Source organism: Bufo gargarizans, chromosome 7, assembly GCF_014858855.1.
Source record: "Bufo gargarizans isolate SCDJY-AF-19 chromosome 7, ASM1485885v1, whole genome shotgun sequence".
NCBI lineage: Eukaryota > Metazoa > Chordata > Amphibia > Anura > Bufonidae > Bufo > Bufo gargarizans.
The window spans coordinates 48,779,140-48,797,572 of NC_058086.1; the positions used below are offsets into that span (position 1 = coordinate 48,779,140).

Below are 18,433 nucleotides of genomic sequence, written 5' to 3' on the forward strand. Positions count from 1 at the left end.
CAGCTAACGTCTTCTTGCACCATGGTGATAAGGGACTTGGGGGCATCTGGACACATGACCAGGATTTGCTGCTTTAGATTTCACCTTTTTTTATAGACCTTTTTGGGTTCAATTTGTGAAGTTTTCAGGGAGAGATGTATAAAGCTGACTACGAGAATCCAGGTGCATTTAGGATTTTGTAACATCTGGAGGATATGTGGGGACAGCTGACCGGAAAGCACTGGATGCTCATTGCAGATCATCTTCCACTTCCCATTCAAGCACTGACTAATTACAGTTTTCGTGGGAAGGGGGCGGGGGGAGTTGGGAGAAAACAATTATTACCCATAGCTTGTAATTTTCGTACTGGGCTTTGGTGAATTATTGATCATGTGGTCATCCTGGCTGACCATGCTTTAGCCTGATTGGGTCAATGATGGTGCCATGCATGGTTAGCTCTTTAGAAGTTTCACCTTTTTTCACATGTTGGATTTCAGCTTGCTAAATACTTCCATTCTCAGGGAAAAAGCTGTCCACTAGAGATGTCGGGAAGCAGCTTACTCTTCTGTGCCTATTGAGAACACATGCATGCTCAGCCCAACCCAGAGTGCATTTGTATGGGGGCACAAAATAGATTGTAGTCGGCTCATTTGGCCTGTAGCTATCTAAGGTGTTTGGCCGGCTCTAAGTTGGTGGTTGGACTTTCCAATGACTGAAAGACCTAGGGCTATGCTAGTAGTGGGGCGTACACTTAGAGAGACAAGGGCCAACAAGTATAAAGTCTTCAGTGGACTGCTGATTGCCCCAAGATAACTTCCCAGGGTCATCCTTTAGACACCCACCTATAAACAAAAGAAAGTCCTCCTCCTGTTCCTCAGAGGTGGGCCACGTTGGGCTGTAGTGGCATTGGGCCATGCTTCCTTGACATACTCCAGTAGTTACCTAGGTTTAGTCAACTTTTAGCCAATTCTTGAATGAAAGCAAAAGTTCCCACCTGTGCACCCACCTAGTGGACAACCAGATGTCTCCACACCCAACAGTTATTCCCACCAACCCTCTTATCTATTGGATTTACCACCCGGTTGACAAAATGGCCAAAGCTAGTGTCTCAACAAGGAAAGTCTGAATACTGAAGTTATTATCTGGAACAGGCCAGGTATCAGAGACAACTGTAAACCTCTTCACGAGGCTCCATCTTTGTATCACCTTGGGTAACAACGTCACAGAAATCTCCTCTGTCTCCTGTGTCTTAAGCCTGTGTTCATCCACCGTGTCTTCACTGTCTTGTGTCGCCATCTACCTTTCCGTGCCTTCCCTCTCATCAACCATTTGATTAGGAAATCAAGAAGAGCGGAGAGGGGGTCTGGGAACAATGCCCCTTTCAACTGCCTGATCTAATTTAGTATCTTTGAAAAGTGAATACAGCCTTGTGCTCGGCGCTTTCACTGGCCATAGAAATGTCACTGTGAATGGCAATTCATGCCGTACATAACTCCGAGAGAGCCAAATGGCCGTTATGTTTTTCCCACCAATTCTATTGAAAAGTTTGCACAATAGACATTGTTTCAGGGCCGTCTCCTTGGCAACAGCCATTGATGCCCAATTTACATCTCAGTCTGGATAATCTGCCCCCGTCTGTTCTACTGCCTCCATAAATAACCCCCAATCGTTGCGAAAATAAAATAAATAGTAGTCAACAAACTTTAGTGACGTTTCAAAAGGTAACAACTTGTCAAATTCGTCAGCCCTGCCCCTGACACATTCCTTGGTTCAGCATGAATATTGACACGGTGTAACCAGTTTCTTCGTGTGTTGTGTTCAGACTTGCATGAAGTCTCTTGCAGAAAGTGAGGACCGCCGCGTCCTTAAATTACACAGCGTCGTTTATGAGCTCTTGCTAATAAGAGCGTGAAAACAATTTTCCCGGAGTGAAAGGACTGAGCTCTGTGGAGCAGGTTCAATATGCCCTTGGCCCATTGTCAAAGCCCTATTCAGACGGAGGCTTTAGATGAATGGAGCAGTGATTAACATGGGAGACGGCAGCGCTGGGGTATACAGGGTATACAGCGCCTCGGATAGGGCGAGGCTGAGGGGACGAACAGAGGACATGGTGACAAGTGCACAATGTGGAAGATCTGAGCAGAACTCCTGGAGGAACCGTAATAATAAACCCTGGAGTGCAATATGGTCATATCCAGTGGTCAGATGATGTTGGGAATTGTAGTGCTCTATGTATAGATTATAATAGGAATGTATGATGGTCATAGCCAGTGGTCAGATGATGTTGGGGATTGTAGTGCTGTATGTAGAGAGTATAATAGGATTGTTTTATGGTCATCTCCGATGGTTAGGGCTAAAACGATTACTTGATAGAATCGAGTAATTTGACACATAAAAATCAGTTTGTGTCATGTGACCACGGAGCGGGAGTGAAGCGCTTGCTATTACTTACCGCTCCATGGTCACCCGCCGGCTCGTACTGCGCCGCACAGAGAAGAAGAGGAAGGAGCTGTGGAGCGGCGCCCCTACAGGAAAGGTAAGTATTTTATTTCACTGGTGCTGGGGACATGGCACTGAAGGGGGACAGCCAGCAATGGATGGCATGGAGGGGCTGACTGATGCACTGGGTGACATTGAGGGGGTGACTGATGGCACTGGGGGACATGGAGGAGCTGACTGATGGCACTGGGGGAGTAGGGGACATGGAGGGGCTGACTGATGGCACTGGGGGACACGGAGGGGCTGACTGATGGCACTGGGGGAGTATGGGACATGGAGGGGCTGATCTGATGGCACTGGAGGACTGGGGACATGGAGGAGCTGATCTGATGCACCGGGTGACATGGAGGGGCTGACTGATGCACTAGGTGACATGGAGGGGCTGACTGATGGCACTGGGGGAGTAGGGGACATGGAGGGGCTGACTGATGGCACTGGGGGACACGGAGGGGCTGACTGATGGCACTGGGGGACTGGGGACATGGAGGGGCTGATCTGATGGTACTCGGGGACATAGAGGGGCTGACTGATGGCACTAGGGGAGTAGGGGACATGGAGGGGCTGACTGATGGCACTGGGGGACATGGAGGGGCTGATCTGATGCACTGGGTGACATGGAGGGGCTGACTGATGCACTGGGTGACATGGAGGGGCTGACTGATGGCACTGGGGGAGTAGGGGACATGGAGGGGCTGACTGATGGCACTGGGGGACATGGAGGTGCTGATCTGATGGTACTGGGGGACATGGAGGGGCTGATCTGATGCACTGGGTGACATGGAGGGGCTGACTGATGCACTGGGTGACATGGAGGGGCTGACTGATGGCACTGGGGGAGTAGGGGACATGGAGGGGCTGACTGGCACTGGGGGACACGGAGGGGCTGACTGATGGCACTGGGGGACTGGGGACATGGAGGGGCTGATCTGATGGCACTGGGGGACATGGAGGTGCTGATCTAATGGCACTGGGGGAGTGGAGGACATGGCAATGGAAGGCATGGAGGGGCTGATGGCACTGGGGTGGGGGACAGCTAAATGCACTGGAGGAACGGAGCTGATGGCACTGGGTTGGGCGGGAGCTGATGGCACTGGGGGGAACTGATGCACTTGTGCTGATCGCACGGGGGGGAACGAAGGGTGTTGGGCACTGATAGCACGGGGTCTGATGAGTTTTTATAAAGGAAAACAGTCTATTATTTCATTATTTCTTATTAGATTACTTGATTTATCATAAAAAATAATCAATAGAATACTCGATTACTAAAATAATCGTTTACTGCAGCTCTACCCGTGGTCACATGATATTGGGGATTGTAGTGCTGTATATAGAGAGTATAATAGAATTGTATGATGGTCATGTCTGGTGGTCAGATAATGTTGGGGATTGTAGTGCTCTATGTATAGATAGGATAGGATTGCATGATGGTAATATCCAGTGGTAAATTCATGTTGGAGGTTGTAGTGCTCTAAGTATAGAATAGAATAGAATTGTATCATGTCACGCCCAAAGGCGTCATGTTGGAGGTTGTAGTGGTCTAAATATACAGTAGCTATAATAGAATTGTTTTAGGGTCCAGTCCTGTTGGGGGTTGTAGTGTACTTTACATAGCAATAATAGAACTGTGTTATGGTTATGCCCAAAGGCCAGGTCACCTTGGGGGTTTCAATATTTGGTGCATACAGTATACTGGACACGTTCAGGTCATGTAGGGGGTTGTAGTGCTCTATGTATAAAGTATAGTAGCACTGTCTTATACTCATGTCCTGTGGTCGGGTCATGGTGGGGGTTGTAGTGCTCTATGTAGGGTTGTATTATGTCATTTTCAGTGCTGTTCTTTGATTAGTAGACTGTTTAGGTAAAGATGTCTCCCAGCTTGCAGTCATTTGCCCCTTGATTTTACTCCTCTGAAAGACCAAACATTAGTAACTTTATGTGGTGAAATAAAAAATAGCAGAAAAAACAACAAAACACAAGAGTTTATTAGTTCAGGTTAATCTTCAAAATCAACTGTAAAGCAGGAGGACCCTGGAAACCGCTAGCCTTGACTTTATCATGGAGCGTAGTCACAGAACTCTCTTTGAACCCTCTACACGTTGTTAATCCCTCTTTGTTTTTCTTTTAAGAAATTGCTTTTATTTCCTTCCCATGAAAAGGTTTCCTTGGAACGGTCTGCGTTCTAAGATTTCGAGGCCTATTATGAACCACAGAGCTGCTGGCAGTGCTTGGTTTCTTCTCAAACATTTCACCAGTTCAGATCTTTGGGGTTCAAGTTCAGGATACAGAGCTCCGGGGGTAAAACAATGAGGCTTTTCAGGAGGACAGGGCCATTGGCGTGAATGCAAAGCCATTTCTTTAGAGCTGAGCACTGGGGAATGTGCAGAAATCAGGAGCATTCGATTACAGACAGTGGATTTTATTTGGATTTCTTTACTCCGCTTCTGGTTTTGATGTTCTTTAGTGGGAAATTCATTTGCAGAAGAGGAAAAAAAAATCTTCTGAAGTTTTTGTGTTTGTCTTAGAGGTGGAGACGGGTATCCTGAATGCCCAGAAATTAGCTGAGAATGGATCGGTCCTGTTTCATGTGAAGGGAGGTGGCATCTCAGGGCTGAAGGAGCGATCCTTTACATCCATTTAAATTGGATTAAGCTATTTTTTTCATCCCTCCCAGATTTGACTTTTTGGCAGTTCTATGTTTAACAAATGCAGATTTTTTTTTATTCCAACATACCGTAATTGCAGCAATTTTTTTGGGGTACATGTTTTCATTAATTTTTTATATTCAAATACAAAGGGTAGCAAAACCAAATTCTGGGTTATTTAGAAAAAAAATAAAAATAAAGGAAGAATTTGGTTGTAAAGAGAACATCATTTCTTTACCTGTGATGGCATTTTTATCGGTAAGGGCTCGTTCACACGACCGTAAGGCTTTTAACGGATCCAGTTTTCCAGTTTTTTGTTTCAGTAGTGTTTCCGCTTCCGTTCCGTTTTTCCGTATGGCATATACCAGTAATGGTGAACCTTTTAGAGACCGAGTGCCCAAACTGCAACCCAAAACTCATTTATCGCGAAGTGCCAACATGGCCATTTACCCTGAATACTAATATAACATATGTTTCATGTACTTTATCATTTATCTATAATAGCCTGCCTACATTCAGTGAGCTGTGCCATTCATAGCATGCCCTGCGCTGATGAATGGCAGAAAAAGTCTAAGGCATAGTGTTACACCTTGGACTTCTTCCAGGGTTCGAGTGCCCACAGAGAGGGCACTGAGTGCCGCCTCTGGCACCCGTGCCATAGGTTCGCCATCACTGGCATATACAGTATACAGTAATTACATAGAAAAAATTGGGCTGGGCATAAAATTTTAAAAAACGGATCGGATATGGAAGACATATGGAGTACATTCTATATGTGTTCCGTTTTTTTTTTTTTGCGGAACCATTGACTTGAATGGAGCCACTGAACGTGATTTGAGGGCAATAATAGGACATCTTCTATCTTTGAACGGAATGGAAATACGGAAACGGAATGCGTACGGAGGACGTTGCGGAACCATTAAAATGAATGGTTCCATATACGAACCGTATACAGAACGCAAAAAACAGCCCGTATACGGAACGCAAAAAACGAACCCTAAGGCTGGCCATACATGAGAGGGTCAGATAGTCCTCAAAAAGACAGGATCTCCACCAGTATGTATGTGCCTAGAGCCAATGTCTACTTCAGTGGAGTCTGGTGGGAAGAGCTTAATGAAATACAATATACAATACAGTAATGCAATATACAGTACAGTAATACAATATACAATATACAATAATACAATATACAATACAGTAATACAATACAGTAATGCAATATACAATACAGTAATACAATATACAATATACAGTACAGTAATACAATATACAATACAGTAATACAATATACAATACAATATCAGCCAGCCTAAAAATCCAACTCAGATTGGACATACTGGATTTCAGCCCAATCCTTGGTTTCTGCCCCCAGATATGTCTGGCAGAGCTTTTCCTCATCTCCCCATTGGAGCCGCAGGCTCAGCTCTCTGTATGGGAATTTTATAAAAAGATTAGTGCCTTCATTATACAGTAACCTGAGATTAGGTGGTTAATTTACTTTTAAATAATTAGTAACTTATTTCTTTGATACAAATTTTCTGGAGGTTTATAAAAACAAGGATTGGAGGATACAATGGAAAGTTTGTATCCAAATACAAATCAATACAAGCCCCATAGGAGAACTATAGGGATCAAATGGAAGATTGCATGAATTATTATTTTCCACCATGTGTCCATTGCCTCCTTATCTCTTTAGATTGCTAGCTCTTGGGAACACCGTCCTCCATGGTCTGTTCCCAGTACATAAGTGTCACAGATTATATTGGTGCTATAGGAGATAACGGTCTTCTCTCTTCCATGCTGTCATATCCTTCAGCCGGGGGCTGCACATCATCATCACTTCATTGAGGTCTCAGACCCTCCAGGACCCGGCCATACTGCGCTGCCATACAGCTTGGGGTTTTTCTTGCAGCTTTCCCACTCGAGAAGACAATGGAGGGACGATCTGTCAGCACAGGCTTATCTGCAAACCCCGCTTACAGACCAGATAGCAGCAGCTCTGTAGAGGCTCTCAGGCGTTAATGATTAGATGGTGCCAACTCAAGTGGCTGGGTGCGAGAGAGCAAACATGGGGGCTGCCCAAAGTATTTGATCTGGATACAGTAGGGAGTCGATGGGTTACAAAGAGGCGCGATATGGTAGAAGGCCGTGTGGTTACTGTAGGGTCCTGCAGGTCTCATCGGGGATAGCAGAGGGTGGATAGGGCCGAGGGCACACCTACCTACCGAGCAGCATTTCATTTTTGCATCAAAAGGGGCATAGATGCCCGTGATGAGAATATAGTCCTACCACTTGACAAATCATTAGTCAGACCACACATGGAGGACTGTGTACAGTTCTGGGCTCCAGTGAACAAAGCAGACATAGCAGAGCTGGAGAGGGTCCAGAGGAGGGCAACTAAAGTAATAACTGGAATGGGGCAACTACAGTACCCTGAAAGATTATCAAAATTAGGGTTATTCACTTTAGAAAAAAGACGACTGAGAGGAGATCTAATTACTATGTATAAATATATCAAGGGTCAGTACAGAGATCTATCCCGTCATCTGTTTATCCCCAGGACTGTGACTGTGACGAGGGGACATCCTCTGCGTCTGGAGGAAAGAAGGTTTGTACACAAACATAGAAGAGGATTCTTTACGGTAAGAGCAGTGAGACTATGGAGCTCTCTGCCTGAGGAGGTGGTGATGGTGAGTACAATAAAGGAGTCCAGGAGGGGCCTGGATGTATTTCTGGAGTGTAATAATATTACAGGCTATAGCTACTAGAGAGGGGTCGCTGATCCAGGGAGTTATTGTGATGCCTGATTGGAGTCGGGAAGGAATTTTTATTCCCCTAAAGTGAGGAAAATTGGCTTCTACCTCCCAGGGTTTTTTTGCCTTCCTCTGGATCAACTTGCAGGATAACAGGCCGGACTGGATGGACAGATGTCTTTTTCGGCCTTATGTACTATGTTACTAAGTTACTGTGTTACATGGACAGAGCAAACAGAATAACCAGGATAAGTACTACAGAGGAGATGCAATTACTCAACGCTCTCTATAATATAGTAAAACCTTCCTTTCCGTTTCCAGTCAAATGTGAGGCCGGACAGACATTCAGAGAAACGAATTACCCTCTAATTGTAGACGGGGAAGGATCTTTAATTAAACATGTAAAATAGAAGAAAAAGAACTGGATCGCACATCCTCAATACTAAGCTTTTATCTAACTGCTTCTCAGCACAATTTGTCATATACCTCCCCCTATGCTGCATGCTGTACATGAGGCATCAGTATACAATTTGATCAAAAAGCATAGGCCCACTCACCACGACAAGGTTACCTCTTTGAATGGGACCCTACTCTACATTTGGCGCAGCGCTGCATGGCGACCACCGACGCCGCAGCACCGCCCCAGCAGGCAGCAGGACCCAGCAGTCAAACAGCGCCCCCTACTTCTCCCAGAGACTTCAGTGTCAGCAACTCATCCTTCTCCACATCTTATATATCTTATCATGTGTCTTATCGTCTGAGAATGCCGCCTATCCATTCACTAGAGATCAGCGGCGCCGGTGACATCACTGAAAATGCAGCCTATCCATTCACTAGAGATCAGCGGTGACATCACTGAAAATGCCGCCTATCCATCACTAGAGATCAGCGGTGACATCACTGAGAATGCAGCCTATCCATTCACTAGAGATCAGCGGTGACATCACTGAGAATGCAGCCTATCCATCACTAGAGATCAGCGGTGACATCACTGAGAATGCAGCCTATCCATTCACTAGAGATCAGCGGTGACATCACTGAGAATGCAGCCTATCCATCACTAGAGATCAGCGGTGACATCACAGAGAATGCCGCCTATCCATTCAGTAGTTTACCTTACACCCCTCCTTCTGTAGGTGAAGCCTCCTAATGACATAATGACACAGTCCCAGTCGGACACTACCAGTCTTACTCGCTCTGCTGATTGCATCCTTTCCCAGGCCGCCCTGATTAGTGCCCCCCCCCCCCCCCCCCCCCCTCGTCCTCCCATGATGATGCTTTGGCCAGAAAAGCCTCCTGTAATTAGGAGCCCTCGGTCCTGCTCTGAGCCCCTGCCAGCTCCTTCTCTCTTTATGAGGTGCTGCACTTTTCTTGTTTTTCAGGGTCTTAAGGAATTACCTTTTAGAAATCCTCACAACCCCCATCGGTAAAGTTGTTGCTCCCTGATTAATTGGTGCATTCAGCGGAGCGGTGACTAATGCAGTGTCTGATGGGGGCCCAGGAACCTGACCGTCCGTCTGTCTGGCTTTGCAGGTTTGTAGCGAGCACCGGAGTGGATCCAGTTACTGGGAGTCATCGTTTCTGTTACATTGTAGCTTTTCCAATTCACTCTGCTGCTGTAAGTTCTACCTACCTTTGATGCCCCTTGGCAATTAGAGACCATAGAAGAATTGCTTTTCTGTGGGAAGGGTGGTTACTGCCCCTGGACTTGTTACACGGCCTACATTTCAATAAAGGGGATGCCTAGGGTTAAATAAAAGATGGCTGCTCCCAAAAACAGTGCCTCACTTGTCCACAGGTTGTGTCTGGGTTAATGAGTCTCAGCTGCAGTACCACATGCAACCTGTGGACAGGAGTGGCGCTGTTTTTTGAAGAAAGCGGTATGGTTGATCCCATTCTTCAAAACCCCTTTAAAGGGAGTTCTGGTTAGAATTAAAGACTTAAAGGGGTTTACATTGGACTTCTCCTGGCTGTGACCCAGCGCGTGTTGGTGGTCTCCCCCCGGATTTATGGATGACGTATGGGGGGGTCGCTATATAAATATTTACAGTATAGCCTATAGATATGAAGCATGTTCCCCAGCCAATCAGCAGGCTGCATTCACACCTACAGGTACTGTTTCCCACCACTATATTTTTCGGTTGCAGTAATTTCCGCCTCGTGAATTCATCCTAAGGGGACGGCCACAAGATCAGGTTTCGCGCGCAGTCATGGAGTGAATTCCATATAAGAGAATTCGTGTCTGTCCTTATATATTTTCCGTCCTTTTAAGATCCACTCCTAATTTTGGCTTCCAAAACTGCCCACAGAACCCTGACCGCGTGGTCCTACCCGAAGACTGGCCGCCTCCCTCTGCGCCCCTTTCCAGGACGGTGGAGCGGAGCTTTGCGAATAGGGGGGCATTGGGGCGGACCCGTCTGATGTTCTGCATCAGGACAGTGCGGACATTGTACTGGGACCCGATGAATGACGGATTTGGCCGTAGACCTTAACCTGTTCACTCCTGGTGGGCATTAGACAGGCGGCACAGTTAGGGATGCAGCGGGGGCACACAATGCCTCCTTCATAGCTGGGCCTTTGTCTTTCTGGGAGTAGGAGAGCGGTGAATGGAGGTCAGCGGCTCAGCCACCATCGCAGTGAAATCCCTCCCGTGGGAATTGAAAGAACTCCCTTGTCACCATGTGATCCTCACAAACCTGCGTGCCGCAGCACAAAGGCGGGGGATTTATCCCGGCAGAATTCCTATTCAGGCCAGGTGATTGAGCAAATGTAAGCATAATTAGCCCGGCCTGAATGCCGCCGATATTCCCGGGCAGTTTAGATGCTCCTCACGTTACGTGGCGCTCTCAGAAGCTCTCTGTCTGCCATCCTGGAGATTATCCGGCAAGGTTCTCTTTCTTACAAATGATTTAAGTCTAAAATTTGGGAACAATCTTTTTGATTTATGTTCGTTATAGTTATCTATCTATCTACAGGTGTCTGTCTATTATCTATCTATCTGTCTATCAAATCAGCTTTATTGGCAGGACTAAATACATTTTAGCATTGCCAGAGCAAGTGGGAAATAATTGGGTAGGGGTGGGGGGTGGGGACACGTCCAGGGTGGGGGTATAGGAGTCCATGGTATATCAGGCTCCTCTCAGTCTATGGCAGGCAGTAATATATTGTGCTGCTGTGGCCGCTGTGTTCTCCTCTTCCCCAGCAGTATGGAGAGTCTCTCTTCCTCCTCCATGGAGGTGAAGTCTGGGCAGAGATCAGGCAGTCTCCTGAAGTCAGTCTCCCTCACTGCTGAGTATGAGCCTCATCCTCCACGGCCTCCTAGTCGCACTGCTGGCACAGTCTGCTCTCCCTGGGCATGTACCTCTGTCGGTGACGCCCGGATTCAATGAGCAGGCTGTGGGCGCTCAGTCTATATCTATCTATCTATCTATCTATCTATCTATCTAACAAAGCTTTATTGGCAGGACTAAATACATTTTAGCATTTCCAAAGCAAGTGGGAAATAATTGGGTAGGGTTGGGGGATGGGGACACGTCCAGGGTGGGGGTATAGGAGTCCATGGTATATCAGGCTCCTCTCAGTCTATGGCAGGCAGTAATATATTGGGCTGCTATGGCCGCTGTGTTCTCCTCTTCCCCCAGCAGTATGGAGAGTCTCTCTTCCTCCTCCATGGAGGTGAAGTCTGGGCAGAGATCAGATAGTCTCCTGAAGTGAGTCTCTCTCACTGCTGAGTATTTGGGGCACCGCAGCAGGAAATGAGCCTCATCCTCCATGGTCTCCTGGTCGCACTGCTGGCACAGTCTGCTCTCCCGGGGCATGTACCTCTGTGGGTGACACCCGGATTCAGTGAGCAGGCTGTGGGCGCTCAGTCTGTACCGGCTCAGGATCTGTCGGTCTCTTGGATTGGGGAGTTTCTCCAGATATGGGGCCAGTTTGTACTTGTGTATCGTCCTCTGGATTTCGCTCTTTGTCAGGCTATATCTATCTATCTATAGGTGTCTATCTATTATCTATTATCTATACATCTATCTTATATCTATCTATCTATATTGCAGCTTCTCTGTAAATTCCATCCAGCTTTCCTAGAAATGAGGAATCTGATGGTCAGGAGGCCGCTCACAGGACGATTGTCGGCCGCAGTATATTTTCTACGTATTTCTCCACACATTGTACTTTCAGGGGTCACTAGCGACACAGAAGTGATGGAGGGTCTAATAGTCCATATACCCAAATTGAGGAAATACCTTAAAGGATCCCCCTCCTTCAAAAAAAGTGATCAGTGGATTTCTGGAGAGGCTGGTAATATTTCCGTCCTGCGCAGTCGCGGGCCTGGATTTTCATCCGTACTCAGAGCCGGCGCTGTTTGTGCAGGTGGCAGCTGTCGACACTGAAGAGAGATTTCCAGATCCACAATAGACACATTGACAGGCGGCGGCTGGCGCTCGGCCGGGACGCACAAGATACATAAATTTGCTGCTTTATAGCCGCATCCTGGGATTCTGCTGAATCGGATATTACATTAAGCAGCTATTCACCAAACGGCGGCAACTGCGGAGCGGCAGGAACCCAGTGTTTACTATCATTGGCTTTTATGAGATTCAGAAATGTCGTTACTGCGGCGGAAATCGCCCATTAAAGCCGCCGTGCACAATCCCGCACTGTCCTTGAATTGGCTACTGCAACTAACGTTCCATTATATGCGCTTTTAATTCTCACCGCTGTTCTGCTTTAAAGTGACGCTGAGTCATTAAAATCCACCTAAATGGATTTCCTCTGAAATCACAACTATACCCAAGCTGTTTCTAGGAAAGCTGGGTAACCAATGCACTTCTACATCCCCTGCTAAGTCATAGGCTGCTGCTTTCTCTCTCCCTTATGCTTTATACTGCAGCTTTTCTCATCTGCATTGACTGTTTTGTGAAAACACATGCTCAGATGGGAACCTGAATGGATGGTAAGTCTACCTACTTATTTAGTGATCTATCCTCTGCTTTGCTCTGATGTGCCCATGTACTTTAAGGGATTGTCCAGTTTTTTATGTAGGTCGTCAGATCAAAAAATCAGACAACCCCTTTAAGGATGCATGCTCTGCTTCATCAGATTGGCTGCTGAGCAGCTGTATTAGGGAGGAGTTTTGAGCACTGCCATTCCGTAATCCAGGAAAGCTGAATGACCGTCCCTTTAAGAGCTGTGATGATGTCCCGATTGACCGTCACCCAGCTTTCCTATAAGTTGTAACAACTTCTGATAAATTATTAGAGGGGAAGGGTCTTTAATTGCACATTAGGTGGAGCCAATGGAAATCTCGAGCTGTATCTTATCTGGTTCCTTCCTGGAATTGTCACTATTTTGGTGGAGTCAACCCAAGATGAATTACCCGGTGCCCGGAGGTATTGTTGCAGCATGGAGAGAAGAAAGGCACGATGGGGGCGAACGCCAATAGATAAGGGTGCAGGTGGCTGGAACTGTAGGGGTGCAAAGTCCTGGACAAATGGAATCTCCTTCCACGTTTTCCTATTGTTAGCAGTGTTTCTATTTATTTCAGTTATCTTGCAACATTGTAACAATTTGTATCCCTCTTTGAGCTTCTATACTTGTAGAGGTTTCTACTCTGTTGTAGTGGATTATTACTCCAGACTGCAGATAACGGGAGGACGGATCAGATCCTGTTCTCATGGAGCTGGAATGTTTCTAGTAGCTGGAGATACCAGTATAAGATTATTCCCCATCTGCTATTTTCCCAGGGAATACAGAACATAAGAGCCGTCACTGATGGTCTGTGGCTCCTGCCTGTAGAGGCGACACATGGATCCGTACATGGGAGATGAATGCACTAAGAATAGAAGGGGCTTATATTCCACTCAGATCTCTAGGGTTACACGTGACAGATCTGAATGTTGTCGTGCATGGCTTTCTGCAAACCCATCCAGATGACTAGGACGCTGGCGGACATTTCTGCAACAGTTATACTCCTTTGTGACAGCGATGCCCACAGGGCACATTGGGTACGTCAGGAGGAGATTCTGTATGGCATTGCAGAAGTACCTGAGGAAAATAACTTCATTAAGAAAAGAAAGGAAGGAATCAAGGAAGTAAAGATTTGTAGATAGGAGAAACAGTAGATAGACAGATAGATATGAAATAGATAGGAGATAGATAGATAAATAGTAGATAGACAGATATGAGGTAGGTAGATAGACAGATATGAGGTAGGTAGATAGATATGAAATAGATAGATAGATAGAAACATAGATAAATAGGAGATAGATACGATATAGATAGATAGACAGGTAGATAGATTTCAGGACAAAGCCCCATGACCTGGGTGAACCCTGTTGGCTGAAGACGTGAGGACATTACTAGTCCCCTCCGGTGAGGTATAAGCGGTGGTAGGTGAGCGGAGGCTGCAGCACAATGTTCCTCTAGGGCGCTGTGCACACAGACATCATTTCTTCATAAACTTTGCAACTTCAAAGCTCTCGGGCAGAATGTAAGACATTCACTTTCAGCCACTTTGGCTGGGAGCCAATTTCAATAATTTGAGCGTCTATTACAACCCAAATGAGGTCCCCCCCTCCCCCCCCCCCCAGCACCAGTAGCCCTGAACTGCTTAAAATAGCACCCAAGTCACAAGCGTGCAATCATAATATTTAGAATGCGCGCTTACCTCTCGTATCACCCGCCCCGCCGGGCGCTCCCGCACCGACCTGGCAGGGTGGGTTTTTCGTTTTCCTTTCTAGTCCTTGGCCCCATTCCCAAAATTAAACAGCTACCAAATATTAAAGAGAAATTTCCAAGCTCCGTCATCGGCCCGGCGAGCCTTGTCATGTGGAGATTAGCTCTAAAGTGACTTTGTGGCTCCATTCGCCAGGCTGGTAATAAATGGCTCCTTGTTGCACTGGAAATTAAAGGGGCGACATCTGAAGGGGGTCAGGATATTCAGGGGTATAACCATAGGGGTGCGGAGGCAGCAGTCGCAGCCCATGACTGATGGAGCGCAGAGAAGAAGACACCAGTATTATAGATGGCACCGAGTAGATGGCACATCTGGTACCGAATTTGCATTTGGACCCAGGAGCTTTAATTCACACGTAAATTGTTATATAAAGACACAAAAGTGGCCGAAAAAAGTTAACTAGTTAATAGTGGCGGGTCACACTTCACACTACACAGCGCATTACTTGCCAGAGGTTCATCCCACCATAGTAGGAGCCCCTGCAGGCGAAATGGGTCCTATAAGGAATGGAGCCCAGCTCTGATTGGCCTCAAGCTTCTTCCCCCGTACAGGGCTAATCCTCATGGGTGGAGTTAACTGCACGTAGGGAACGCCTCCAAGGAATGGGTGGAACAAAGAATGAATATATGGAGGCATATCATGGCATGAACCAAGGTTATGTTGGTGGGAGAAGCCCTTTTATGCTATGCCCCCTCCCCCCTCATTGTGCAACTTCATATTCTGTTTTATGATTCAATTCTTGTTTATGGCTGAAAAGCTGTCCTAATACTTCTCACCGCTGAGGGTTTGTTACAATTATATACATTCTAATGTTACATATTGATACATTTTACCTGCAGCGATACATTGTCTCAAACTATCACAAGAGGAGCGCTGCTGCTCTGTTTACTTCACAGCGGATTGTTTACACTGGTTACAAATGTAACAAACCCTCAGCTGTGAGAAGTTTTAGGTCAGAAGGAGATTTCCTCCACTGAATGTCAACAAGGATGTTCCTCTTTAATGATGGCAAGCAGAGATCTTGAAATATAAAGTCAGAGTTTGCAGACGTTTTTATGCTTACATACGACTGGACAATCCCTGCATTTGCGCCGCGGTCGGCCATTTCTGCCATCCGATTGGTCATGTGAGGTGGGAGCCTGAATATAAGTTGATGATTGTGTGTCTTGCAAGCATCCCCATCATCCTCGGCATCTGAGAACACTTACCCTCTTCAGTCCTCATCCCTTGCAGTAACAAAAGGATTATATGGCTTCCCCCAGAATAACTGAACGTGTGCAAAGTTTGTCACGTGCGGACGTCTTCCAGGGATTAAGTGGTTAACGTTCTCCCCTCAGAGCAACATGTGGTTTACAGGTTTGTCATGTGTGAGCCATTCGCAGAATAAACTGTCTGCAAAATAATAGTAATGACACAAAGCCACGTAATTCAAGCACCATGGACCTGGCCGCGGCCGCGTTGTCTTCCTGGTGCCATCTGATTGGTTGGATCTTGCATGCGCTAAAGCTTCTCCTCGCAGTCCTGGCTTCTCACACTGTGCAGACTCAGTCTTCCTTGGCACGCAGGACGCCAAGCGCAGCCAAGTTGGCCGACTACTCGAATGTTTAGGTAGTGAAATAGAGATGAGCCTGGTTTATATAAGATGCTGCGCTGCTTTCCTCCCAGGTGCTGAAGGCCGCTCTGTCTGCAGGAGAAAGACGTGACTGTGCGCCGCTGCTCGCCTTTGTTTATTGTGCAACGTGTCAGAGGAGTAATGCCTGTCTTAAAGGGGGTGTCCAGGGTTAAAAAAAAAGCCGCTTGCTTTCTTCCAAAAAGTGTGCTGCACCTGTGCACGGGCTGTGTGCGGTATTGCAGCCATTCGCTTCAACGGAGCTGAGCTGCTATGCCAGACACATCCCCTGCACAGGAAATTCTAGACATCCCCTTTAAGAAGTAAAAGGTGACCATCTTGTTACATTATCATGTTTGCTGTAAGGCTGGGACTGCACAAGAACGTAGGAATGCGTTAAATTGCACAATTTCCAATTTTCCTACAAGTCCCGGCTTTCCGTTTGCTTCAAATTATTTGGTTGGAAGAAGAATAAAGTCAAATGCCACCAGTATCAGTCATTTATCGCCCCACGTCCGAACAGGCTTCACAGTGGAAATCATCATACAAAGTTGTCTGCCATTATGGTTTCTGCTCCAGTCACATCTAGAGCTGCGCTCACTTTTTTGCTGCCTGCCAGTCTTGTTCCGACAGATGCACCCCTAACAGCTCAGTCTTTGCATATAGTATATCAGGAAAGCAGCAAAATTGTAAATGCAGCTTTGGGTGTGAACAGAGTATAAACCAAGACCTCTGTAGATTTCAACTGGAGAATACTGTTTAATGGTGAAGCTATAGACTTTAATAGGGATTAGGGAAGAGCGAATCGACTTCGGAGTCGATTCGCATAAAACTTCTTTCCAATTAGAATGTATTGGCTCCGATGAGCCGAAGTCATTGCATTGCGAAGTCTCGCGAGACTTTGGGTAATAACTTCATAAATTAATTTGTACTGTAAAAAAAAACATTTCCCGAACACTTGTAACCGAATCCGAGTTCAGGAAAATAAAAATTACAGTACAAATCAATTTATAAAGTTATTACCCAAAGTCTCGCGAGACTTAGCGACGCAATAACTTCGGCTCTTCGGAGCCAATACATTCTAATTGGAACAAAGTTTTATGTGAATCGACTTCGGATGTTTCATCCGAAGTCGATTCGCTCATCCCTAACAGGGATCGGCAACCTTTGGCACTCCAGTTGCTTTATAACTACAACTCCCAGCATACAACATGCTCGGCTGTTCAGACTCCAATAGAAGTAAATGGAGCATTCTGGGAGTTGTAGTTTCAGAACAGCTGGAGTGGCGGAGGTTGCTGATCCCTGGACCTGACATTTCTTGCATTGATCAATCAGGGCTGATTATTTCCACCAGTGCATTGTAATTTGTGACATTTCATTATTTGTCCTAACAGCTTGTGCCCCGGCAGTCGTGACCAACTGTACATCTGCCATCTTACCCTACCAGAGGGGCTTTTTCTGCAGCGATGAAAGCGTCAGATATGAGTTTAAGAAAAGCACAATATCAGTCCCATTGCTTCTGGCACTGGGGGTGCTGGTGGCGCTGGTTTCTGTAAGTGACACTTGGCACAGGAGCCGGGCCCCGCGGAGCTCTGCCGCCCCTCTACCAGTAATGATGGAGTCCTGGTCATCATCATTACACCTGGGAGGTCCTGCATTGCTCCGCGCCGCCTGCCCTGTGCATTGTTTTCATGTCTATTAGTTTGTGCATTGACGTATTTTCTATTTTGTTTTGTGTTTCTCTCTCTTGCTCTATGGGTAGCCGCCCTCCCTTTCCTGATAATTGAAACTAACAGAATCCAACCGTATCATCGGGGGTTCTACTGTAAGGATGAGAGTATCCGGTACCCCACCAAATCAGGAGAGACAATTAGTGACGCTGTGCTATCTGCTGCTGGCATTTTAATTTCCATCCTTGCTGTAAGTTGTCAATTGTCAATCACAAAAATCTTTTCTGTTTTTTCTTATGAATTGCTGCTGAAAAGGGTTCTTAACCTTCTGGGCCACTGAGGGGATATGAAATCTCCCAATTTCTTTGCTTCTTGTAACCCAGAGACTGACCTCTGTAAGGAGACCTTCAAAACCACCAGGTGAAGTTTTTCTATAACTATAGATACATTGTTATGATAATAGAAATGTATCACCACAATTGCTATGATACATTGTAACAATGATAGAAAAAGCTGTGAAGCTGTGACAACTTGTCATTAATTCT

The 18,433-nt window shown here is 46.3% G+C and overlaps 1 protein-coding gene across 2 annotated transcripts in view; it reads left to right on the plus strand.

Annotated features, from left to right (window-relative positions):
- Positions 1–18,433, plus strand: part of PLPP3 (phospholipid phosphatase 3) — a 47,740-nt gene that overhangs the window by 6,421 nt on the left and 22,886 nt on the right. The window contains exon 2 of one of the 2 annotated variants that reach the window (XM_044301573.1): positions 17,613–17,770. In XM_044301573.1, the coding sequence (XP_044157508.1) occupies positions 17,613–17,770 (158 nt within the window). Of the gene's footprint in view, positions 1–17,612; positions 17,771–17,980; positions 18,139–18,433 lie in introns of both variants that reach the window. The other variant, XM_044301572.1, reaches the window with a different exon arrangement.